General features: G+C 44.0%; 4 protein-coding genes and 1 long non-coding RNA gene across 5 annotated transcripts; all 5 read left to right on the forward strand.

The window, feature by feature from the left end:
- The first annotated feature begins 11,291 nt into the window (after window positions 1–11,291).
- Window positions 11,292–11,825, forward strand: LOC135498656 (uncharacterized). The gene has a single exon (XM_064789040.1). It carries the CDS (start codon window positions 11,292–11,294, stop codon window positions 11,823–11,825), a length of 534 nt encoding a protein of 177 aa, XP_064645110.1.
- Window positions 11,826–13,629: 1,804 nt separating this feature from the next.
- LOC135498657 (uncharacterized) lies at window positions 13,630–14,319 on the forward strand. Its single transcript, XM_064789042.1, has one exon. The coding sequence runs from the start codon at window positions 13,630–13,632 to the stop codon at window positions 14,317–14,319; it is 690 nt and encodes a 229-aa protein (XP_064645112.1).
- Window positions 14,320–14,445: 126 nt separating this feature from the next.
- On the forward strand, window positions 14,446–16,000 carry LOC135498659 (uncharacterized). Its single transcript, XM_064789043.1, has 2 exons — window positions 14,446–14,886; window positions 15,107–16,000. Exons 1-2 carry the CDS (start codon window positions 14,446–14,448, stop codon window positions 15,998–16,000), a joined length of 1,335 nt encoding a protein of 444 aa, XP_064645113.1.
- Window positions 16,001–17,064: 1,064 nt separating this feature from the next.
- On the forward strand, window positions 17,065–17,797 carry LOC135498545 (uncharacterized). Its single transcript, XR_010449094.1, has 3 exons — window positions 17,065–17,303; window positions 17,427–17,507; window positions 17,719–17,797. It is a non-coding gene; the product is annotated as an uncharacterized LOC135498545 (long non-coding RNA).
- Window positions 17,798–19,807: 2,010 nt separating this feature from the next.
- Window positions 19,808–21,910, forward strand: LOC135498660 (uncharacterized). Its single transcript, XM_064789044.1, has one exon. It carries the CDS (start codon window positions 19,808–19,810, stop codon window positions 21,908–21,910), a length of 2,103 nt encoding a protein of 700 aa, XP_064645114.1.
- Window positions 21,911–27,481: the final 5,571 nt, after the last annotated feature.

The following is a 27,481-nucleotide window of genomic DNA, read 5'->3' on the forward strand; positions in this document are numbered from 1 at the left end:
GTAAGTCCATGGAGACGGCCCAATCGTCGGGCTGCACCGCTGTTGCCACTGACCTTGTTGTTTCCATCCTGAAACTGGGTACCCTGAGGAACCGGTTCAGGCTGGACAGGTCTATGACCAATCTCCATTTTCCCGACTTCTTCGGAACCAAGAAGATGTGGCTGTAAAAGCCCGGGGAGGAGTGGTCTTCCACCACCGTGACAGCCTCCTTCTGGAGGAGGGAGTTGACCTCGGACCGAAGGGCTTCGGCCCTGGCCGGGTCCACGGGGGGTATTACCGGGTGGGGAGTCGATGTCGTTGGGGGAGGATGGGCAAAATCGAGGCGAACCCCGTGCCGGAGCATGTCCGGGACTGGGGAGCCTTTTTGACACCATCCGACCCAAAAGGCTGCGAAATGGCGCAGTCTGCCCCCAACGACAGAGTCCGAGGGAGTGTCGCCTATTGGCGCCCGAGGAGAAGGTGACAAGTCACCGACGCCTGCCCCCGCGACCCTTCCGCTGTTGTGGCTGGAAGGGGCGCTTGGGCTGCCCGCCACCTCCGCCCTGACCTGAGGGGCGGTGGCGCTTATTGGAGGGGCGGGCTGGAGCCGCAGCTTCTGTCTGCCCTCGGGGACGAAAAGACCCGGAGGAGCCCTGCGAGGCCGAGGGCCCACGAGTGGCCGATGCACCCCGGGGGCGTCTAAACTCCGGCTGACGTCCCCGGCCCGCGGACCATGAAGAGGAACGCGGGCGGGGGGCCTGTCTGGGGGGAGGAGGGTCCCCCTCACGACTCTTATCTGACTCGCGCTGAGCCCCTAAGGTATCAGGCAGCGAATCGTGGAATAAGAAGGGACCGCCCAAAGGGGCGTCAGCAAGGCCCCGCGCAGAAACTGGGCGCGGACCACACTCAGCCCCTCGATGAGGAGGTCCCGGCGCTTCAGCACCGCGTTGGCTGCTTGTTTGGCAGCTAAGTCACTGGCATGTTGCAGTGACTGCTGTAAGGACATAGCCAGGATGCGTTGCTCATCCGTGGCGTCCGCAGCCAACGACCTGGAAAGGGCACAGAGCGTCAAGTCGGCGTACGATAACACCGACTGCGTCTCCTTAGCCAGGGCCTCATCGTTCTTAGCATCCCTCATAGGAGCAGACGTGAGGACTTTCGGAACGACCAACCCGGCGAGCTGCACATCATCCCTCAGGGGGATGAGTGAGACCGGGTCGGTCCCCGACGGCGATACTCTATAGTATTCTGGCCTATACTGGCGGACTGGCGAGCCGGGGACGAACCGGGACGGGGACTAATAATCCCCGATACACCGGCACCCGGGCACCTGAATACCCAGAAGGGTAACAGGCCCAATAAGAGGGCTGGAAAGCCCAATAATGACAAGAAAGACGCTAACAAGAGCGGCAGAGCCAGCATCTTGAGAGGCCACACAAAAGAAGTGAACGATAAGAAAAACTTATATTTATTTGGTCACGTGACCGGAGCCTGGAGCGAGAAAATTTTTGGGAGAACGGCGAAGAAAAAGCGTTCTAAAGTGGCGAAATCAGGGAAAGATGGGTAAAGAAATGGTCTCACCTGCTTCCTGAGATCGGCAGCTCCAAACGGACGTCCGGGGGAGGATCCTTCTCGATACTGTCGCAAATTCGACGCAAACAGCAACAGAAACTCGGAGCTTGTGGTACAAGGCGCCGAGGAAAAAGTACTGGCAATATGGCGGCTTGCACGGTTGATGGGCTGTACAGGGGCGCCGCCTGGACGTAGCCTTGTGAACTGGCTGGTTATTTTTCTAATGTAATTAGTTAAATAATTCCTCGGGTAGATCCGATATGAGTACATATGCAAAAGTCTGACCTGGGTAGAGTATGAACGACATAAAATAGGCCACAAGGAAGGGATGCCATCGAATTCCGGCGCGCTTGGTGGGCGCAGGATGGCGCTCCACCCCACAGACGGAGGGTTGTTACCGAGCGGCTGACAGAACTGTTCGGAGACAGAGTTGTTGCGTTGAACAGACCAGTGGAATGGCCTCCGCAGTCTCCCGACCTTACACCACTCGACTACTTCCTGTGGGGCCACCTTAAATCAAAGGTTTATGTCAAACCCCCTGTCAACCTGGATGATCTTGAGAGAAGGATCACAGCCAAAGTTGAGATCTTAAGGGAAGACGGAGCGGTGATAAGGCGTGCTGTTGGGCACATGTTGCGAAGGGCACAAATCTGCGTTCAAAGAAACGGTGCCCACGTGGAGGACTAAGGAACTTTTGATTGTCCCATTGCACCATGACAGGAAATTCCAGAAAGTACGAGAACTTTGTAAGGAGAATTGTGTGATTTGACAGTTTAATTCGTGGTACATTTACATGTACATGTACATTGTGAATGCTTTGTTAAAAATGCCAATGGGCTACTGTACAATTAGGTTATTTTTTCTTTTAAGTGATCTTCCTCAGCCGAACAATGACGGTGTACGCTTACATTCATGTAAACCTAACAGTCAGTACATGTAAAACAGTTTAAGTTTCTTGACCCCTTGATGAAGATCTACACTCAGAAATGAGATAGTTTTGTTTCAGGATTAGAGGGTGAAAGGGTTAATTATTTCAAAAACGCTTTGGCACGCGAGTAAAACTCCATCTAAACTTTTCATTCACTTTGACACATCCAATTTTAACAATCAAACTAAATACTCCATTGAAGGCACTTATCCCAATTCCATTCCATTCCATTCAATTCCATTACATTCCATTCCATTCAATTCCAAGTTTTCATCGAAATAACACAATGTTGATTGTCAACTCGTCCCCTTGACTGTCCCATGGGGAAGCCAGCACTGGCCGGCGACTGTCATCAAGTTTCCACCACTGGTTACTGTCTTTTAGGTAGCAAATCCAGTGGCCAATATCACAATTGGGGCCTATATGACAGATTACTGCAAGGATGGATTGGCCAGGAAAGATATCTTTTTCGGATGGAAGGAGCTTGGTTGTTGTCTCTTCCGTTGTAGCCAAAGTTAGACGCCTGTTCAGCTCGATGATGGTGACTTATCCTTGACAACACATTTGAAACCCGCTCCCCTGTAGTCCACAAATTCTATTCCTAGCTTTACTCTTGCATCGGAGAGCCACAGGCTCCAAATCCTGGAAGTATTTCTCGTATAAAGCTAGAAGGGAGACTGCCCCAGAATGAGGTATATTCAGACATAGCGTATTTCCACTTAATCCAACAATCTCCTGATTGCAGTGTCCCTGAGGGCAGACCATCTCCACTGGCCATGTTGTCACGTATCCTGGAGGCGTGTCGAGTTTAGCAACAAGGGTTGACAGGAATTCGCTTGCATCATGGAAAAGAGGCATTGCGTACCCCGCTCCCTGAATAGTACTGTTCACAGCATTTATCAAAGGCATGACTGAAAATGGTCGTCCAGGCATGTTGCGGCACATCCTCAAGAACACTGTTGTGACTGCATCTTCTGAAGGAAGAATGTGCGTATCAAAACTGATTTGCTTTAAACACTGCAAGACAGAAATGCAGTAGCAAGCATTGGCGTCATTGTCCAGTCCCCTGTATGGATACTGCTGAGAGGAAGTCTGGCAAACAGTTTATGGTCTCTGTCTTTCTGTGCGTGCTCCTTGCTCATCAGTTCTGGTTCTGGTTGGTGGTGGTTCAGTTCTGGTAAGTGGTGTTGTACGACTAGTACTGCTCTGCTCATCTGGGCATGTCGTTGTAGCACTAGGGAGTTGAGAGTTCTGACCATCAGGTATAGTCGTGTGACTGCTCTACTAATCTGGGGACGTCGTTGTAGCACTAGGGAGTTGAGAGTTCTGACCATAAGGTATAGTCGTGTGACTGCTCTGCTCATCTGGGGACGTCGTTGTAGCACTAGGGGGTGAAGAGTTCTGACTGCTCACTGGTGGTCCTTGCTCATCAGGTGTAGTTGTAGCCGTCAGAGGGATTGTAGGCCTACTTGCAGTAGTTGTACTTGTAGGACGACTCAGCCCATCCGGTGACGTGATAGGAATTGGAGGGGGTAGTTGAGAGCCCAATCGTGGCTGCAGTCGTATGGGCAGTTTTGGGTCACATAAATGGCTTCTTCTGATGACTGGATGATGATGATCCCTTACGCAACAAAGTGGCAAGAGAAGGGCAAGAACATGAGCATCTGCCCCAAGCATTCGGCTGCCCAAATCTTTTGAGTCATGTGTGCCACACTTCCAACCGCATAACTTATTCAGAGGTGGTGTAAATCTCAAGTAGTCCACTCCGTTTACAGCAAATACCAACATAGGCTTTTTGAAGTTCATCTGATTTCGGTTGCTCCTGTTGGCAGATGGCATTTTCATCGTGATGACACTCAGACCTGCGCTGGGCCATTGAAAATACTTGACTGGATCCCATCCTTCCGGTTCATTTGCTATTGTTGTGTAATACATCCTCGTTGTATCTGGTACCTCACCAATAGCATCCCAGTACTCCTCAATGGTTGTGATGAGATTCATCTGATTCTCATCGCCAACTTCCACATTGCGCAAGTGACAGAGGTATGAAAAGGCTCTTTTTACTAAATATGGCCCAAGGCACATTTCCTTCATCAACCCGACATCAATGACTGGAATGTCCAGCAATCTCCGTAGATAGCCAACCCTTGCGACTGGGACATGTTGCCAGACCGTACTAGTACTGTTCGAGCGTGGAAAGTTGTTCAAGTTCACAGTGAAAGTGATATCGGGATCGCACAAAAAGTTTGTCATGTTCAGTCTATGTTTGACAATGCTTGCAAATCTGACTTGGGTCGGCATGTCAGCAAACTTAAGTTTGAACTTGGGGTGGTACTGATTGTAGATTGTTATACCAGTGAGCCAGATCAGTGTAATCCTGGGATTGTTTTTGCAATCTAGAGGTATACCATATCTTTGGCAAAACTCATCACCCAATGGCTGCATGTACTGGTAGGGCACATCACGAAGAATTTTATCTTGGTTGATTGCACCATGAAATTGTTCCACCCTGGCACGTAGTTTTCCAACAATAGCCCTACTGTTTTTCGTCAATAAGGAGCACCCGTTAGAATTGACCATCACAAACTTGTCATTCTGAACCTGCACAATTTCATCATCATCAGAAGAAGGCCAAATAGCCATTTTGCTGGCACCAATTTTTCACATTTTCGATATTTTGTTGACTAGCATTGCAGGGAACAAAGATATATCCCTTATCCACAGCCAAGACAAAAAAGTAGGAGTTGCAGCTACGTATCCTGTTGTGTCTACCAGCACAGTTGCTGTAAAGCAATGTCCTCCTTTTTTCGGATAGTACGCGTCCTTTTGGGCCTCATAGTCCATTGAATTTTGTGTCATGAATTTTTTGGAGTCCATTGACAGTCCGACAGCCTCCCTGTCCTGACCAGTAGGATCTTTGAAATAGGATAGCAGCTCTTTGTGAAAAGGTGACACTCCTTCTTTCATGCTTCTGTAGACCGCATCCATTGTTTTGGCTATTTGGAAAATAGCTGACAAGTCAATGAAGTCCGGATTACTTCTCATCTTATATCTGTACAACAGTACACGGGCAGAAATATCTAATCCCCCTTGTTGAACTACTGTCTCTCTTTGGAGCCAAACTAGTTCCCAGAAATTCCTAACAGATAATCCAGTGGAATTCGTGATTTGTAGTTCGGACATTTTCCATGGCTGAATAAAACTGTTACATGACCGGGTGAGGTTTGTAGGCCAGTTATGACGCGGATATCTCCTATCATAATCCTTATCTGTGGTGGCATAAACATAGTGTTACTCATTGGCAGGAGGCTGTTGAATATCCGAAGTGGCTGTATTCGTTGCAGCGGTTGTGCCCTGTATCGGAGCAGGTGGACTGTCAGAAGAACTATCAGTATCCATTGCAATATCGGTTGCAACGATTGTGGCCTCCTGTATCGGAGCTGGTGGACTATCCAAAGAACAAGATGTATCTATTGCATTATCTGTTGCAGCGGTTCTATCCAACCAAACCAGAGCTGGTTGAATGTCGGACGAACTAGCGGTTGCTTCATCCCATACCGGAGCTGGTTCCATTGCAATTTCATTTTCTGTCGCATTTGAAACTGATGCCTGAATGAAAGAATATGAGTCTTAGTATCGCTAATGATGACCTTAAAAATACAAAGTCGGACTTCCTTGCGCTTTCTAATTATAATGATTTTATAGTTTTTGTTCTCTAAACTCTCTAATCTTTTATGGCTATACTTGGGGAAAATGCCAGGTAAAAAAGACAATGGTAATATTGACAACAGAATAAATAACAAGTACTAGACAATGGTGAAAAAGTAAATGGAAAAGAGGCAAAAGCAAGACAATCTTTTTAGGCCTACTTTGTAGTAGATGCTGGTCTTTTTTCGTTATCAGAAAAAAGATAACTTATCTTTTTAATTTTTTGTTCTTGTGTTGTCTATTCTGAGACAAACCTGAAGCATAAGTCTATTAGTATTATGTAATAAAACCATTGGGTTCAATGATGTTCAAGTGGCAGGTCTTGTTTCTCAAAAAAATGACAAGTTTTCTAAGTTAAAAGTCACAACAACATTTCGCTACAAACATGTACTTGAAGAGTTCAATACACTTGCAAGATAACCTGAAACCAAAAGGTTGTTATAAATCAGTTGCTAACCATTTGTTATGTTGTCTGACAGAATTACTCAACACTTACATCACCTCAATAATCCATTTCAAATTGATCAATCCACTTAAAAGGCATGGTAGGATCTTCTGTAATGTGTTCTCCCTCCCTCTTACATGAATTTTCTTACCATTTTCATTATTTTGACGTGAAAAGGGGTGATTTTCGACGATGTTTTTATGTAGATCAACTTTACTGGTGGTATTCTATAGGCCTAGCTATTTTTTAAAAGTCAATTTGCATTATTTGGTACGATTTCAACATGTTATATTTCTGCTACCGTTTCTCCAATAAAAGCATCCTAATTAGAAAACATGTATTTTTTAAATGTCCTATAATGTTCTATTAGCTATATTCTGAGTCATGATGTCATTCAAACTATGAACTTCGAACAAGACAGATGCAAGTCAACCCCAGCCACCCTGATGAAGCCTAGAGGGGAAGAAACGCGCGTCGGTGGAGCAACACAACAGCCCAACAATAGGGACCGATGGACATTGTTGTAAACTACAGTGACGGTATCCAGTTTTACTTCTACTATTCTGATTTTATTGTCTGGTCTGTGTGTATCATCGGTTGATCCTGTACTTCTCAACATATTGTGCCATTTGGACAGCCCACCTGCTTGACTACAACAGAATGTTTCAACAACAGAGTCGCAACAAAGTCTATAACGTCACAACGTCATTGAGAAACCACCCCTGAGTCATGATGTCATTCAAACTGTGAACTTCGAACAAGACAGATGCAAGTCAACCCCAGCCACCCTGATGAAGCCTAGAGGGGCAGAAACGCGCGTCGGTGGAGCAACACAACAGCCCAACAATAGGGACCGATGGACATTGTTGTAAACTACAGTGACGGTATCCAGTTTTACTTCTACTATTCTGATTTTATTGTCTGGTCCGTGTGTATCATCGTTTGATCCTGTACTTCTCAACATATTGTGCCATTTGGACAGCCCACCTGCTTGACTACAACAGAATGTTTCAACAACAGAGTTGCAACAAAGTCTATAACGTCACAACGTCATTGAGAAACCACCCCTGAGACATGATGTCATTCAAACTGTGAACTTCGAACAAGACAGATGCAAGTCAACCCCAGCGACCCTGATGAAGCCTAGAGGGGCAGAAACGCGCGTCGGTGGAGCAACACAACAAACAGCCCAACAATAGGGACCGATGGACATTGTTGTAAACTACAGTGACAGTATCCAGTTTTACTTCTACTATTAGCTATATTCTACCATCCACATCCATTTTTATCTTTATAAACCTCATCCAAGTAGTTCAAAAATTACTTGGTAAAACCTATGTCACCTAATCTGGATAGTGTCCATGCCCTTTAGTATTTCTGGTTTAAACTAAAAGTATGGACTTTCATGTATCATGTTGAGATGTCTAAGATAAGTCAGACTTTTCTTTTCAATGTGTTTTAAGCCACATCAAAGTGCACGAACGTTCAGTTCTGAGTTCAGAAATAACATAGACAATTTAGAAAGGGAGATGTAGTGTAATCCCTATTGCCCCTTTAAGAGTCACTACAGTATGGTGCTGCCACCTTCATGTCAACGGGTTAACAGGGTAATTGCTTCTTTTATCAAACTTGCATTGTTTACATCTGTCTTATTCAAGTGAACCGTACCCCCAATCCAGCAAAGGACAATACTTCCACATAATAGTCTGGTAAAACATACATCACATGCTACAATATAAGATGTTATATGATTGGCTCACTAAGGCAAAGGAGGCGGCGCCTGCAAGCACGTGGCTTGGGAAAAACATATTTATGGTACAATAAATTAATCAAAATTAATCAAAGAATGATCTTTTATAAACATTGGAAGGAAATTTATGGTACAATAAATAAATCAAAATTAATCAAAGAATGATCTTTTATAAACATTGGAAGGAAGTAGGGATAAATTATATTTCAGATTTACTAAGACCAGACAAAACAGTGACACCTTTTGAATCACTGGGACTAAAAGCAACGGAATGGTTCGAATGGAGAGGGTTAATGGATGTTATTATAAATAAGATTTTGGGTTATAACGTAAACACTGATAACAATAACATAAGATCTACGCAGAAACCGTAGAAGTTTAAGAGACATTCATGCCCAACGGTATAAATCAGCCTCAAATGACTGATGCCTACCTGTAATCAGCTACAGGTGACCGATAGCGACATTAGGAGATCAACCGGGCTGGTGAAACCAGTAGATCGCTTGGATTTAGAAACTGCAAAGGCATCTTAAAGCCTAAGACGCTATATTTCCATCAACCAAATTTCAGGTTGCGCAGCATTATGTAACCTCTATGACGCATGTCCAGGTTATGTCCTAAATTTAGTATTTCTGGTTTAAACTAAAAGTATGGACTTTCATGTATCATGTTCACATGTCTAAGATATGTCAGACTTTTCTTTTCAACGTGTTTCAAACCACATCAAAGTGCACGAACGTTCAGTTCTAAGTTCAGAAATAACATCAGACAATTTAGAAAGGGAGATGTAGTGTAATCCCTATTGCCCCTTTAAGAGTCACTACAGAATGGTTGTTTTGGATTTCGCGCTTTTAATTTTGCGACAGTTCGCGCCACGTTTCATTGCGTCAAAATACGGCCGGGCGAATGCGTGACGCCAATAGTACGCGTAACGTGAGGCACGCGTAACGTTCGAATCATACGAATCAGCGCATCGAATGGTGCAGTCAATCTTCATTCATCCGCATTGATACTGTTAAATTCTCTCATAAACATTCCATAAAAGTCGGGAAGTATAACCCTTCAGGTATGTCAACGTTCAACGTTATGTATTGTAAACCCATCAGTGATTCATTCAGATATTAATTGTTATATTAAATGTATATATTGTCTAGGCCCTACCTGAGCGTCATACATGTATGTCATCTGTCATCTGTAATTATTAATGTATCGCAAGCATGTTACTTTCATTGATTTTCATGTATGTACATGTATAACTGGTTCTTATGTCATATATTCTGTATTTCAGAACAAATCCACAAATCCACGTATTTGAAAATAAACGTTGTTAGAAGATGTACACTACATTGACCCGACTTGATTTTGTCCTGGCCTCATGCAAACCAAATTTCTGAAGGAGGTTATAAGGCTGTAGTCAAGAATTGAGAAGATTACCTGCCGAATTTCAAATAGTTTGGTTGATAGGATACAGGCGATGAAATACAAGCAATAGGAATTGAAGATGACAACGAGCCTCTCTCCGGAGAAAGTGACAGTGGGGTAAGCAAGACCCCAGCCGATTTAAAAGCCAAACGAAAAGTTATCCGTTGTAAGATAACGAGAACGGTCAACCGACTTTCCGATAAAATGAAAGATGAGAACCTCTCCAGGTCACGACTGGACAAGGAGATGGTCGTCCTACGCCGAGAATTCATGGACGCCATTGCTGTGAATTCTGAGATGTTCCTAATTCCGAGCGTTGAAGTCGCCAAATTAGGACAGTGGGAAGAAGAAATCACAGATGATTTCTACGCCTTTGATGAAGCTGCTGATCTATACGTTAGTTCGCAGGATATGTCATCAGAGAAAACAGAATCAGTCAGTTGAGGAGCTGCAGATGTCCAGAGCCGCCAAAGTCCAGCTCAAAGTCGAGATGTCACGGATGCTGCCGTCAGAGTTTCACAATGTGGAGTCGAACAGAGACATTCGAACACGACTGAGAGTGAGAATTCAGATGCAGATCGTGAAAACAGTACTTCACGCCTTGCAGTCAGAAGTGATAACGATAGGACTGCAGTTGTTAATACAGGATGAAACCATCTGTCCATTTCTGGACTGATTCCCGCATAGTCCTACATTGGATCCAATCTGAATCAGCAGTATTGAAGCCATTCGTTGGAATAAGAGTCGCAGAGATTCAGTCAACTTGGGATGCAGACAAATGGAGACACGTGCCAACAGGGTTGAATCCAGCCGATGATCTAAGCCGTGGTCTTGCTGTAGCGGTGATGAACGGGAGGTGGATTCAGGGCCCAGAGTTTCTTCACAAGCCCAAAGAAGAATGGCCAACTGTAACAGATATAGCACCACCTCAAAAGGACGATGAGCGCAAGAAATCCCGCCCACTTTGTGTGACGGTGAACACAACTTCGCCAATCGATGTGAAAAGGTTTTCAGAATGGGGAAAACTCATCAGAGTGACAGCATATGTGCCAAGATTCAAGCATAATATTTCTTGCAAGAGGGACGTACCTGGACTGAAGAGATCAGGACCTCTAGCTTAAGAGGAATTGAAGAAAGCAAGGCTCTACTTAATCAAGTCCGCTCAGAAAAAGCTGGGAGAGTTGGAACAGTACAAGGATCTAGCCCCCTTCAGTGATGATCATGGAATCATTCGCGTAGGTGGTAGACTGAAACACTCGCCACTCACATATGACCAGAAACATCCCGCCCTCCTTCCAGCTTCTAGCCATATTTCGATGTTGGTGATGAGAGACGCACATGAGAGGATGTCACATCCAGGATCTGAGCGCACACTTTGTGAATCTAGGCGAGAATATTGGATCATGAAAGGAAGAAGCCTAGCTGGGGAAATAGTGAGGAACTGCATTGTCTGCAGAATCCTTCGTCAACCGCCACATATTACCCTCATGGGAAATCTTCCAGCCGAGAGACTCAAGCTCCTATCACCACCGTTCACAACCATCGGGGTTGATCTGTTTGGCCCATTTCTACTGAAGTATGGCTGTAATAAATCCATCAAGGCATGGGGAGCAATATTTACATGTGGAACTGTTCGTGCAGTTCACCTAGAGATTGTGGAGAGTTTGTCCACCTCATCGTTTCTGCACGTGCTCAGACGATTTGTTGCTCATCATGGCTGGCCCACAACGATCATTTCTGACAATGGAACAAATTTCATTAGTGCAGAGAAAGAACTGAGGAAGCTCATCATTGAAGGTCGAAAACAGATAGAGGAATTCGCCATTCTCCACAAAGTCAACTGGAAATTCATCACCCCACTGAGTCCCCATCAGGGAGGATTTTATGAGAGTTTGATAAAACAAGTGAAAAGTGGTTTGCGCAGTGTTGTAGGACAACAGGTACTCAGTTGGAATGAAATGTCAACTGCCTTTGCAGAGGTTGCAAGTTTGGTGAACACCAGAGCTATTGGATACTCCTAAAATGATCCAAATGACCTCCGACCGCTTACACCTAATCACTTTCTTATCGGACGTGCTTCGCCAACTGCTCCTCAAGGTCCATTTAAGAAAACAAAGAATTTAAGCAAACGCTTTGAATTCGTCCAAGCACTGGTAAATCAGTTTGGGAAACGGTTCATTCGTGAATATCTTCACACCTTGATGAAAAGAGTGAAATGGAGAGAACAGAACCGTCAAATGGCAGTAGGAGATGTCATCTTGCTAGTAGAGTACAATGCTCCACGCGGGAAATGGAACCTTGCTCGTGTTGCAGAAGTTTACCAAGGGAATGATGGAATCGTTCGCAACTTGTTAGTGAAAACCGTATCCGGCGACACCAAGAAGCGCAGAGTACAAAAATGTTGTCTCATACTAGAGTCCGATCAGTTATAGAACATTATGAAACTCGGTTTGGCCCCCGGAGGATGTTTTTGATTTCGCGCTTTAATTTTGCGACAATTCGCGCCATGTTTCATTGCGTCAAAATACGGCCGGGCGAATGCGTGACGCCAATAGTACGCGTAACGTGACGCACGCGTAACGTTCGAATCATACGAATCAGCGCATCGAATGGTGCAGTCAATCTTCATTCATCCGCATTGATACTGTAAAATTCTCTCATAAACAATCCATAAAAGTCGGGAAGTATAACCCTTCAGGTATGTCAACGTTCAACGTTATGTATTGTAAACCCATCAGTGATTCATTCAGATATTTGTAATATTAAATGTATATATTGTCTAGGCCCTACCTGAGCGTCATACATGTATGTAATCTGTCATCTGTAATTATTAATGTATTGCAAGCATGTTACTTTCATTGATTTTCATGTATGTACATGTATAACTGGTTCTTATGTCATATATTCTGTATTTCAGAACAAATCCACAAATCCACGTATTTGAAAGTAAACGTTGTTAGAAGATGTACACTACATTGACCCGACTTGATTTCTGCCTCATGCAAACCAATGGTGCTGCTGTCAACAGGTTCACAGTGTAATTGCTTCTTTTATCAAACTTGCATTGTTTACATCTGTCTTATTCAAGTGAACCGTACCCCCAATCTAGCAAAGGACAATACTTCCAGATAACAGTGTGGTAAAACATACATCACATGCTACAATATAAGATGTTATATGATTGGCTCACTAAGGCAAAGGAGGCGGCGCCTGCAAGCACGTGGCTCGGGAAAAACATATTTATGATACAATAAATTAATCAAAATTAATCAAAGAATGATCTTTTATAAACATTGGAAGGAAATTTATGGTACAATAAATCAATGAAAATGAATCAAAGAATGATCTTTTATAAACATTGGAAGGAAGTAGGGATAAATTATATTTCAGATTTACTAAGACCAGACAAAACAGTGATACCTTTTGAATCACTTGGACTAAAAGCAACCGATGTCGTGGTTTACAGTTTCTGATCGCCTAGAAACCATCTCATGATTATCCTTATCTGTAGTCTCTGTTGCATGCCCTATATTCTATCACCTGTAAGTCACGTGTTTAGCTACAATAATCAGTGACTTTGTAGATCCCAAACTGAATAGACGTGTTGTTCTTTCCTTCGAACCTTTACCACCACATTTTGGTGCCGTGACCAGGATTTATATTGAAAGCGGTTTGAAATACGATGGTGGATCTACACAGGCTAACGACAAGCCGGAGGGTCCATCGGGGCTAATTTACGAAATTCAACACGAAAGCTGAACAATTATTAAAGGATCTCCTGGAATCGCCAGGAAACTTCAACCATTGCTGGCCGTATACGAGTCTATGAAGACGAAACTCGATTATATCAAGGGACTAGACTCGAAAATTCTGGATGCTACAGAAAACGATCATTTGGAAGAGACAATAGTTGAAGCTGACGATTACATTTTCTCACAAACGGAGAAAGTTATGAGGATCGGCGCCATTTTGGATACGCCCCCAACGCCGGTAAGCATTGACACTTCTTTCTCTACCGCTAGTTCGTCCACCCCGAAAAGGAAAGTGAAGTTACCAAATCTAAACCTGCCTGAGTTCGACGGATCCATCCTACAATGGACACAATTCTACGATATGTTTCGTTCTACGGTTCACGAGGATACTGCCATGGACGACATTCAGAAGTTCTACTACCTCATTCGGCAACTCACGGGCGAGGCCGCCCGACTCCTTAAAGGAATGCCGCTTACTGCCGCGAATTACAAGGAGGCTCTCGAACTCTTACAAGTCCGTTACGGGAAGCCGCACAAGATAATTGCAACCCATATGAAGGGCCTGTGGGACATTGCGACGTCCCTCAGCAATGCACAGAGCCTCCGGTCCTTCTACAATACGGTAGAAATGCACATCAGAGGGCTCAAAGCCTTAGGAAAGGATGAAAGTACATACGGGGAACTTTTAACACCGATGATTCTGGAAAAATTGCCGGATGCTATTCGAATGCAAATCTTGCGAGAACATGGAGATAACGCTTAGCTTATAACGGATCTTAAAGCAGCGATTCTCAAAGAAGTTCAAGCACTCGAGGAAGGATCTACACACGTGGGAGGAGACGCCGACCCCCTGTCATCCCTTGCCGCCTTACACGTAGGCACAAAGCACATGCGCAGGAATAACGGTGCGAGACCACATCAAACGAAATTCGTCAAGAAATGTACTTTCTGCAAGGGGGAGCACAGTAGTGGATCATGTACTGTAGTGGATGATACAAAGAAACGAAAGGAAATTGTTAATCGAGACAAGTTGTGCTTCAATTGTCTCGGATCGCATCGTGTCGCCCATTGCCACTCAAAGTTTCGTTGCCGCACCTGTAAACGCAAGCACCACACCACGCTGTGTGATGGCGCCAAAGCCGAGTCTGAACAGGATCGGGAATCAAAGGATATACCAGAGACTGATGACACACATGTGAAGCTCACCCCAACATCTGGTTCAGTGCTACTTAAAACCGCATCGGTTCGGATTACATCGGATTCAGGAGTTCAGGTCAACTTGAATGTACTTCTAGACGAAGGAGCTCAACGTACGTTCATCACACAAGAGGTAGCATCCAGGTTGGATATCAAATCTTTCGATACGGAAATAATTCGGCTTAGCGCATTTGGTTCAGATAATCACAACGCTGTCTGTTCGCTGCAATCAGCAAGTGTTCAACTGAAAACGAACGAAGGGGATGTCTCAGTACGTGCGCTAATCATTCCCAAAATCAACGCCAATGAAAAGTTGTTTCCGCGATACAGTGAAACATCATGCATACCTTCAGAATCTGAACCTAGCGCCGCAAGTGGAAGCTGACTCTCCTAACATTGACATGCTACTTGGCGCTGATTTCTACTGGTCCATTATGCACGACCACGTGGTTCGTGGGGACAGGCCAACCGCTGTTGATTCGAAATTGGGATACCTTCTCTCCAGCCCCACCCACTCTAAGATAGAGAATACGTCAGTCATGAATACCGCAGTTTTCAAAGTCCTGGCTGACACAAGCATTGATGAACAACGCCTCACTTCATTCTGGGACTTAGAATCGATCGGAGTGAGATCAGATGAACTTTCCGATGACAATGACAACGATGACTTCGAACGTCACATCGAGAAAGATGAGAGAGGATACACCGCAAGACTACCCTGGAAAGTAGACCACCCGCCACTTCCAACTAACTATGCATCCGCAGCGAAAAACACGCGCAACATGGTTCAGAAACTGTCACCGGATATCCGTAAGGTTTACAGCCGCATATTACAAGAACAGGAGTCACGTGGATTTATAGAACGGGTGGAGGATGATGACTGCAACAAAGGTCACTATCTCCCTCATCGCGCCGTCGAAAAGGACTCCGTCACCACGCCCATCAGAATTGTCTATGATTGCAGTGCCACCGTGTACGACAATCCTAGCTTGAATGACTGCTTGGAAAAGGGCCCAACGAATCTGAACGACCTAACAGGAATATTACTTCGTTTTAGGACGCACCCCGTGGCTTTCACCAGCGACATAGAGAAAGCCTTTCTCAACATCCGTCTACATCAGGAAGATCGAAATTTCACGAAATTCCTCTGGCTCGAAAACCCTGAGGACCCAGACAGCAACTTCCTTGTCTACCGCTTTAGTTCTGTTCTGTTCTGTTTGGTTTGGTCTCGAGCCCAGCACTCCTAAACACAGTGGTCCAGAAGCACTTGCGCGAAGCTAAGGATTCAGCAATTGCCGATGAATCACAAGAACATGTACGTTGATAATGTAGCATCAGGAGGAGCTCACAGCTGTTTCAGCTAAGCCTAAACATGACATCGAAATAAACCATTCTGCCTTCTAGCCTGCTGCCCAACGATTGGTCCATGCGAAAAGCCTGTTAACCGCTATGTAAACATTGTCGCCAATACACATCTCACACATTATCGCAATACCCATTCAGCCAAAGGGTTAATGCATTGGCATCGTTCAAACATAAGCGCGCTTCTGCACACATGCTCGAATTAGATACGACGGTTTTCATTGGCTCAAAAGTTGTGTCACATGACCATTCACCCGGCTTGAAAATTTCATGAAATTTGGACCAAAATTAACGAAACAGTGGCGATTTCCATTTTTTTTATCAATTTTTCGACAAGTTACAGATTTCGGAATTCTTCAAGACTAGATAGCCAGGTAGGCATAATATCATATATCATAAATACCCCGGCTGTTTTACATAACTCATTTCAGTCTCGTACAGAATCGTGCGTTTATTCTGAAATTTCTCAAACTTTGATCTGCTCAAGTTCAAAATGGCCGACTTGCAGACGGAGATTGAGATGGGGTGCCAAGTTCATCGTACAACATCGAATTCCCTTGATCGTTATTTAGCAAAACGAGTTACTTCCAGTATTCATTTAAATCTTTACTTTTAAAATATATATCTATTTTATGTTAGTTTGCTGTATATTCATGCAGAAAATGCATTTGAAAAACAAATGTCTAAAAATAGTTGAGTTTTGAAGTTCGATGGTCGGGTCTATTTTGGTGAAAGGGGTACAGCATGGGTAATAGTACAATAATAAGTCATGATCGTGCTTATAAACAAGTCATGAGTTAGCATATACCATAGTTTATGTTGAAAATATATTTACAGATGTAATTGATAAATATAGTCTTAAGAATTCGCCAAATATAGAAAAGTTCTTGGTATATTATCCACCTGTTAGCAAAATGAACTCACCCATTGACCCACATTCCAGTTTGTTGTGGTATTTTTGTACAGGGTGATGCCAAAACAGTGCCTTTTGTTGACTGGTAAACATTCCTTCAGTTACTAAAATGCCTTTTTCTTTAATTTCAGCTGGTTGCATGGTGTGTACTGCAGATAACTTCTCGACTTAATCCTGATCCTAAGCTGATGTGATACTTTAGTTAATTCGAGAGGCTACATGTATATAGGCCCAGTACGTCGACATCATTGATCCGGCAGTGAACAAGATAAGTGGTAAGTTAAGCGATGTTTCCCTTCATCAATGTATTCACAAACAGATGATTGAAATCATTATACTGTATTCCCGTAGGCTTTGTATGCATGTATTCTATTCTAATAAATTACTCTTTATTTCAGGTTCAGCCTCCAAGATGTGTCACCAGAAATGCAACCGACATTATAGACAGGCGTGATTACTACTCTGATTTTGGACTGATGGTAAGTTCCGAGGCTATTTTGATTGCAATTAAATATTATTTGAATCTACATTGAAATAAAAGTGGACATCTGTAGGATACTTCCTTTCTTTCTCTAGATTCAACACTGGTCAGTGTCAGAATTGAATTAGAATAGAAGCTGTGTCAGTTGGAGCCACCCCCAGCCCATTTAGCCACTGCCATTATGTTTACACTCGCCTTTACAATTCCAGGTATACTCGTCTTCAAAATGGACCTGACTAGGAATGATGATGGTGACTTCCCTCCTCAGAAAAAAGCTCGGTTGGATTCAAAAGTTGGTGCAGGCGGTCATTAGCGATATTTCGGTCGTAAACGCAAGAAGTCCAAGAAATCCACTGACAAATCAGGAAAACGTATATTCAATGTCGGCGACACGTGTTTGTTCAGATTGGACTCAAACGTTTATCTTGGAACCGTTCTTAGTCAAGTTGATGAACATCATTTCCAAATTGAGGACTATACAGGAACAGTGCGCACCTTCATTTGTCTGTCACTTTTATTAAAAGAAAGTTAAAGTTGAAACTTCTATAGCAAGGAATATGAAGATGTGAACTTTGTATTATTATTTTTTGAATGTATGAGTCTATTGAATGTAAATTAAATGTATATTGTGAATAATTAATAATAATAATATTGTGTACATTGAAATCATGACTTTTAATTTTTGTGTACTGGTACTGCCTTGATATGTTGTCCTCTGTGACTGTTGTCTCATCTCTCGGAATAACAAGACCCCAAGCTGGATGAGACACCTACATCCCCTGCATATAAAAGATATTATATATAGTATATTGTGAATAATTAATAATAATAATATTGTGTACATTGAAATCATGACTTTTAATTTTTGTGTACTGGTACTGCCTTGATATGTTGTCCACTGTGACTGTTGTCTCATCTCTCGGAATAACAAGACCCCAAGCTGGATGAGACACCTACATCCCCTGCATATAAAAGATAGGTTGTGACATAATGTCCTCTGTGACTGTTGTCTCATCTCTCTTAATAACAAGGCCTCAAGCGGGATGAGACAACTACATCCCTTGCCTATGATAATAAAGGTTGTAACATATAATGTCCTCTGTGACTGTTGTCTCATCTCTCGGAATAACAAGGCCTCAAGCTGGATGAGACAACTACATCCCTTGCCTATGATAATAAAGGTTGTGACATGTCCTTGGTGACTGTTGTCTCAACTTCACTCCCGGAATTACAAGACCCCAAGCTGGATGAGACACCCGTTGTCCTGCCTATGATATCATAGGTTGTGACATGTCGATTTTTGCAACTAACTGTCTCATGTTGGTAGGCCTACAATAGGACACATTTGTCCTGCCTATATATACTATAGGTTAAGACCTGTTCTTTGCGACTATTTGTCTCATTTGTGTACAGCAGGGCACCAATCTTTCATACCACAACATAAGTAGTAATGGGCATGGCATTTTCAAATGGGGACCATTCTTCACAACGAATATCGAAGTAGGCCCTTTTAAAATGCCTTTTATTTGTCTTTGCCTGAGTGCAAACCTAATCTAATCACAGCCATACAAAGCTATGTTATATGCAGAATATTAAAATGCTTTTTACAGAAGAATTGGTATCTGGGCTGAAACATAATAGAGGTGCAAACAATCATCAATATTTTTACAGAAAAACTCAATCAAAGTAATCTTTTATACACTACACAGTGCAGGCCCAAGCCTATCCAAGATGGCAGCCGGAATATAATACACAAAGCTTGGTTCAGGTCAAGTTGGTTCTAATAAACGCATGCAATCTTAATTACTACTAACACAATTAAGGGGCATACATGGGTGGATTCAGGCCTTTTATGTAATCCTTAAGCGGTTGGGGTGAGGAACTGGGTTATTTATTGGGGTAGCAATTAACACCTTCATGCCAGCACCTCCCTAAAAAGCGGCGTCTGGTGCCGTCTGATTAAACTTGCGTTTCTATTCTAGCTGAAACAGCTGTGAGCTGACACCACAGCCGGAACCGACTACTTCGCCGAATCGCGCTCAGAGATGAAGGCCGCCGGATTCACCCTTAGGTCATGGGCTTCAAATGACGCCGCGTTGCGCCGCATCGCCGCTCAGGATAACATGTTGCTAGAAGATGAGACAGTCCCTCTTCTCGGCATTAAATGGAATACTGCCACGGACTCAATCGGATATAAACAGTGCAACTCGAATGAGGTCAACCTGCTGACCAAACGGGAAATCTCCAGCCGCATCTCAAGTGTTTATGATCGAATCGAAGGTCGCACCCATCAAAGAAATGACATTGCCTCGTCTCGAACTTCTCGCTGCAGTCATCGCATCCAACTTGGGAAAATATGTGTGCGATCAACTGAACAACTTGCGCATTACAAAGAAAGTACCCTGGTCCGACAGCCAGATAGTGCTGTGCTGGTTGAAAAGCAAAAAACACTTGCCGTCATTCGTCAAAAGGCGCGTATCCGCAATACGCAAGTTCAACTTCAACGAATATAGATACTGTCCAACAAACGAAAACCCCGCGGATTTACTCACTCGAGGGATAACTAGCAGGAAGTTAGCAAACTCTGACCTATGGTGGCATGGACCGGAATGGCTCACAGGTGGAGATTGGCCCATCAGCGAAACGTATGATAGCGCAATCTTGTTACAGCTGAATGCTGACGACGAAACAGAACCAAAGGAACTCAAACCAGTAACACCGCCGAACATTTCTGCGATCATTAACGTCAATGATTACGGAAAACTGACAAAGCTTCTCCGCGTGACCGCTTTGGTTCAACGTTTCATCTCAAACCTACAAAGCACAAAGAACCAACGTCAACTAGGCGAGTTGACGTCCAAGGAACTGACCAAAGCAGAGATACTGTGGAGTAGAGACACTCGGAGATTACATTATGACAAGGAATATCGCGCTCTCAAAACAAAGGACAAACAGATAAACCCGCTTGTTAGACAACTCTGTCTCTGTTTGGATGATAAGGAGCTCATTCGTGTAGGAGGCCGACTCCAAAACGCACCGATAGACTATGACGCAAAGTTCCCGTATCTTCTGCCCACAAAGTGCAAATTTAGTGAACTGGTCATACGTGATGCACACAAGCGCGCGCTTCACTGTGGTACTGAAACCACAATGTCATACGTACGAAACAACTATTGGATACCTAGACTACGTATCACCGTCAGGAGCATATTACGAAAGTGCGTAGTCTGTCATCTCGTCATGGGTAAACCTTACCCTTGGCCACTCTCTGCACCGCTTCAATCATCACGTCTCAACGCGAAACACCCTTTCGAGTTGTGTGGTATAGACTTTACCGGACATATCTTCATTAAGCCAGAGACTGCTTCTCCTCAGCGAGAGAAGAAGGCCTATATATGCGTATTCACCTGTGCCATCACCAGAGCATTACATCTGGAGGTGGTACCGGATATGACCACAGAAATATTCTTACTTGCATTTAGGAGATTTACAGCTCAAAGATCGCTCCCTTCGAAGGTGATAAGCGACAATGGCTCCACCTTCTTGTCCGCTGACAAACAAATCCAAGCAATCATGCAATCGCAGAAACTAGAACAATTCATGGCAAACAAACGCGTTGACTGGTCTTTCATTCCGAAGAGAATGCCATGGGCTACCGGATTCGTGGAGAGAATGGTTGGAATTACCAAAAACTGTCTGAAAAAGGTGCTTGGACGCTCATTTCTGAATTTGGAAGAGTTACGAACCGTAGTAACTGAAGAACAATGTGCGCTCAATAATCGCCCCATCACATACTGCTCATCGGATATAACAGACACTGAACCACTAACCCCGTCGCATTTCTTGCACGGACGCGTTCTCTCTGACTTACCCCGCACGGAAATCGACATGGATGAACTCAATGATCCAACATTTGCGTTATCCCAATTGGACTGGCAAAAACGTGCTAACCGCCTCACTCTGCTGAAAAATGCTATCTGGACTCGTTGGAAAACTGAATACCTGAATGCATTACGCGAAAGACACTTGGCTAAACGTGAAGATGGCAAGGATAAGAACATTATCAAAGTTGGAGATATCGTGTTAGTTCACGATGATCTAAAAAAGCGCATCCAGTGGAAATTAGCTCACGTAGAAAGACTGACCTATGGCAACGATGGATTAGTTCGCTCAGCGCAAATTAAAACTCAGAATGGGACAACAAATCGTCCAATCGTAAAACTGTACCCGCTTGAAGTGTCTGATGACTCTGAATCGCCAAAGTCGTCGGACGATCCGCTTGAAAATGACACTAAAGACAATGAATCTGACTCCCGCCCTTCAAGGCCCACCCGCCGCGCGGCCCTGAAGGCAAAAGACAATATCAAAGAATGGAGTAGACTACTCAGTGGACAATACTAGAAAAGAGACATTTCAAACACAACGCAATGAACTATTTGGCAATTAATGAACTACATGTATTCAGTGCCAATACCATGTGACAATGAACAATCACAATGAACTCAAATGAACTAAATAAAAATCTCTATACGATTTCGCTATAAAATGCGAGTCAGAACTCTTCACTCATCATAGACGGTTTCATATTGGTCTATATTTTATGAAAACCGGACAATCATATTCATTTAATCATTCTATGGCTTTTTGTGTGCTTGCTCGTTTATTATGTTTATCTTCAACATGTAAGAATTAGCTGAATCTTGTAATTTCTTTCAGCCGCTCTCAGACGAACCCGCCTATCCATGCGGTTAATGACTTGTTTTTGTTTACACAGACTTCTAGGAAACCTACCTGGAAATGGTTTATAGTAGGCTAAGATGCTGGTCTCAACTTTGACCTCGTTACCATTAGTGATGACTCATACTTATCGACTGAATTTGCATACCAGTCTAAACATCCTGGTTGGTACTTAGCTTTTTCATACTGTAAGATCTTGTCTGAGACGTTCGTTTGCTTTACGTTTCTTTAGTTTCTACTATTTTAGACATTTTAGTACCTTTGGTTTTAGATATTTGTAACCCGCCCACTTTACTAGTTTCTCATTTCTTATGTGTTTAATTTTGCTCATGTAACTTTGATTTTATTGGTACATACACTCATTTTGCGGCCGGGAGTATGTCGTGGTTTACAGTTTCTGATCGCCTAGAAACCATCTCATGATTATCCTTATCTGTAGTCTCTGTTGCATGCCCTATATTCTATCACCTGTAAGTCACGTGTTTAGCTATAATAATCAGTCACTTTGTAGATCCCAAACTGAATAGAGGTGTTGTTCTTTCCTTCGAACCTTTACCACCACAACCGAATGGTTCAAATGGAGAGGGTTAATGGATGTTATTAGAGAGTTTAGAGATCGTCCCGTTAACGGTAACACTAACGCAAACGCTATATTTCTGACCTGAGGTTGACCTCAGTACCGTCCCAACGATATGTGAAATCGTAGAAATAGTGCTCTCCCCATCGACCAATTTTCCATTACTGTGGCAAAGGCCTCATTTATTTTTCTAACCTGGTGGTGAGGCCTTTAGAAGGTAGTGATTGCTCAATGATTCAATAAATTTTGTTGTCCAACTATTACGACATGTTAAGTGCTGTAACAGTGTCACAAAAGCATTCATATTTGAGAAAGGAGCCCCCGAGTTGCGGTCAGTCCACACATTTGGAATCAAGTGGTGAGAAGCACGTGTTGACAGAGTCAATCGCACCCAGATTTTCAAACTGTTCTTTTTCGTTTATTTCCTCTTCGCCAGGATGGTCATAAGAAAAACAAAGAATGCGTCCTACAACTTTCCATTCTTTCCTTTCAGAAATGGAAGAAAAAAATACACGATTTCGCTTCAATTCCCACCACGACCTTCTCCTCTTGCGGGAGATCGTGGCCACGAATCCGTTCTCTGACAGAAGGAAGAGCAACCCATTGTGGACGATAATCGCCGACAACTTGAATAAGTGCAAGCAGGGCTTCGCTGTTGATGCCAGGTTGTGTCGCGAGCACACAGAGTTGCTCCTAAAAAGTTCATCAAGGAGGAAAATCTAAGTCGGAAAAGTAAGTATAAATTTCGGATTTTGTTCAGGAGTTTACAAGTCTTGACCTTATTCCCGACTTAGCATGTTGTATTTCAATCCAGTTTCTAGGCTGTTATCTAATGACTTGATCGTATTTTATTAGTGATATAAGTAAGGCCTATGCGGGGCCAATGTCGTAATGAAGTTGACATCACCTTACCGTTCCCCAATTTTTGCACGCCATGCAGGCTAGTTTATCGCAGTTGAGCACGGTAACTTTATTTACCTGGGGGGGGGGGCATTATACTTGCGAGGAAAGCACCCTACTAACAAGACTCACACGACTCGCACCCATCTTCGCCAGAATCTTCGGAAATTAAGAATCTCCTTGATTGCAATGGAAGTATTATATGTTGCAGGTCGGGAGTGGACGAGACATACGAAGAGATGCAGCACTTGCTGCAGAAAGTAAGAGACTTGAAGTGTGACGAGGAAAATAATGTGGAGAAGGTCGCTTTGGCGACCGAAGACAAGGAAACAGAAACCGCAGAGAAAATACGCTCCAATGCCATGAAGGGCCATAGGTCAAATGAAGGTAAAATTCATCACCAAATTTATTATTCAAACACCAAAGCGTTCACCTTGAACCATTTGTCGAGGCTCAAACGGATTATGTGACGTATAATACAAGTACCCATGCAGCTCCCAGAAGATAAAGAAGTCCCAAGGTTACCATCATAAATAACAACGAGATTTTTCATTGGATGTGACTGCCAACATATTTCACTGGCTCTAGTCTCGATCAACTATCATGACAATGCATACTTTTTAAGGGCAAGCCTTCCTCACGTTGACGTCCAATTCAAACCACATTCCTTTTATAGGGCCAAGGGAATCCGATGATGGGAGTGAGGAGTCTGCTTGGGAGGGTCCGGCTCCGAAAAGGAAGAAGAAGCAAAAGGAGGATGTAATAACCTACTTAGAGAAGAAGAATGATGCGGACGTTGAGGTTAGGAGAGAAGAATTAGCTCTAAGGCGAGAGGAGATGGAAAATGAAAGAAAAAAACTAGCACTTGAAGAGAGGCGTTTAGACTTGGAAAGTCAGGAAAGAGTCAATGGCATGAAGCTGGAGGCAGAGGAAAAGAAAATATTCTTGAGCGTTTTGAAGGACAAACTTGGGCAAAAGTAATTTGTAACGGAATTGGAAATTGGTAGACAAATAAATCAATACTTGAGAGTCAAATTTAACTTTTTATTAGTTTATTTGCAACGACCAATTTGACAATTAAGGCATGATCAGGAATATAGCATAAATTATTTGCCAAGATGCTGTAAGGGTCATGAGTACCACAACTAGTTCTTAATGTCCATTAAGATACACATCGAGCATCGGTGGCTCAACACCAAAGAAAGGTCCAGGTACGTTGCCGTAAACACATGTATGGCAATTTGTAAGAATTGCCCGACCATGTAATACTTCCCTACAGGCTGGAGATAGAGTTTCTGATTTTTCTTATAGTCCAAAAAGGCAAAATGCCCATTTCCTTACAAGAAATGGCCATTTTGTTAGTTCATACTTACCTATGGAACACTTTTGCATGTTACTCCATTTGGGCTCAAACACAAGAGTATCCCTTTAATTTTCTAAAGGGAGAACTGAGTTAACAGCTCGGCCGCCAGGCGGCGCCCTGACCGATCCCGCGAGATCGCGCCGATCTCATGCCGCCATATTTAGTCTTTACTCTTGAGCGTTAATAAAGAGTATGTCCCGTTTGTGGGGACGGCGGGAGGGCCGTGTTCCATAGGTAAGTATGAACTAACAAAATGGCCATTTCTTGTAAGGAAATGGGCATTTTGTGTCATTCAAACTTACCTATGGAACACTTTTGCATCGAATCCCAGCAACCTATTGGAGGTGGGAAACGAGGACTTACCTAAGGCTGAGCTGTTGTTCCATCCAGGAGGCACAACCGGCATATTAGCTAAGGAGGACCGCCAGGGGAAAGAAATGGGGAGAACCGGAGGACCGGTATTTTGATCTCGGTATTACAATCATATTATAGAGAGTAATAGACCCATTCTCCGGAAAGCGCTAGAATTGCGTAATAAAACCATCTTGTTTCCGGCAACAGAGCTTAGAGCAAGTAAGGCATGTTGAAGGGTGTAGAATGAGTTATTGCTAAACAACAATAAGAAATTGCGTCCTTTCTAGTCTACTAGGGGTTGCCTGGATGTTAAAGATAGGGCATATCAAAAATGGCGCAAGATGCGCGTTTGACTCTTCAATCGGGCTTCCCCCCCTTTTTTGATCTAGCCAGGATCAAACAACATGCCCCGCAGACACAATCGGGCCGATTGTGTGCATGCCATCTACGAGGGAAGAAACGTCTCGTAGGTAGAAACGAGAGAATGTGGAGTGATTACTCCAACATGCAGCGGAAACGACTTCTTGAAGAGCAACTCCTCGGTAGTTAGCCCAGGAGGCGGCTAGTGCTCTAACTTCGTGCGCTGAGATGTTAGCTAGCGCACGAAGATCAGAGGAAGTCTTCAAGGTGTTGTAGGAAAGACGAATAGTCTCCACAATCCACCTTGAAATAGTGGCGGCCGCTATCTCTCGTTTATTTCCCTCCTTATAGGACAAAAACAAACGCTCTCTCCCCTGGCGGATACCGGGAGGTTTTGTCCTATTTATGTAGAACTTTAGGGCCCTGACGGGACATAAAGTTCTGTCAGGAAGATCATAAGAGATCGTTCCTGACAGAGAGGGAATAGTAACCGGGGGCAGAGAGGCGCCCGGTCCCTGGTTCTTCGCCAGAAATCCTGGTATAAAAGCCAGGATAACCTCCCCTCCCTCTCTAAAAGCCAGCTTCTTAAAAGAAAGTGCATGGAGCTCTGATCTCCGTTGGGCGGTAGCCAAGGCTACTAGAAAGACCGTTTTGAGTGTCAGATATTTCATGGATGAAATAGACATGGGTTCAAAAGGATGCCTCATGAGCACCTTAAGGACAACAGAAAGGTCCCATTTAGGGGTGTTGTGAACCGGTCTAGGACGCTCTAATAACATTCCTCTGAAAAGAGGGGTTATTTGGTCCTCCCAACGAAGATCCCAGGTGCTTAAAACACGGAGGGTAGAAGCGATGGCGGACTTGTACCCTTTTATAGCCGTGACAGATAGTTGTCTTTCCGTGAATAATTCAATAAGGAAATCAACTAATCTGTATATAGAGGGAGAGATCGGATTAACTCCGTTCTCCCTGCACCAGGAAGTGAAGGTAGACCACTTTCCTTGATACACATCAAGGGTAGACCCCCTTTGAGGTGCGGACATGCGCTTGACAGCGATGTCCGAAAAGCCTCTCTGGTGGAGATGCAACTGGATAAGTTCCAGGCGTGAAACTTGAAAAATCCAGGGTTCTGGTGGTAGCATCTCCCCAGGGGGTGCCACAGGAGGTGCTTCCAAGTAGGAAGACTCCTGGGGTGATCTATCAGGAGCTCCAGCAAGGCTGGGAACCAGGCCTGATTTGGCCAGCAAGGTGCGATGAGAGTTATTCTCACCGGATGGCTGGTCAAGATCTTGTTCAGGACTGGTTGGATGAGAGGGAGGGGTGGAAACGCATATGCGTTCAGCCCGACCGAAGAGGCTGTAAGGCTGTCGACTTCCAGGGCCTCTTCGTCCGGAAGTGGAGAGTAATAGATGGGAAGGCGATTGTTCAGCCTGGTGGCGAACAGATCTACCTTCGGAGATTGCCAAAGGCGACAAAGGTCGTCTACAATCTCCTGATGGAGTGTCCACTCTGTCTGAACTAGCTTGTTCTGACGGGACAGGGCGTCGGCAAGGATGTTGCGATTGCCCGGTATGTGTCTGGCACATATCGATACTCCAAGGTCGGCACAAAGATGGTAAAGCTCCCAAGTTAGCTGGCAAAGAATGCCGGACTTTGTGCCTCCCTGTCTCCTGACATATGC

Source organism: Lineus longissimus, chromosome 14 (assembly GCF_910592395.1).
Source record: "Lineus longissimus chromosome 14, tnLinLong1.2, whole genome shotgun sequence".
NCBI lineage: Eukaryota > Metazoa > Nemertea > Pilidiophora > Heteronemertea > Lineidae > Lineus > Lineus longissimus.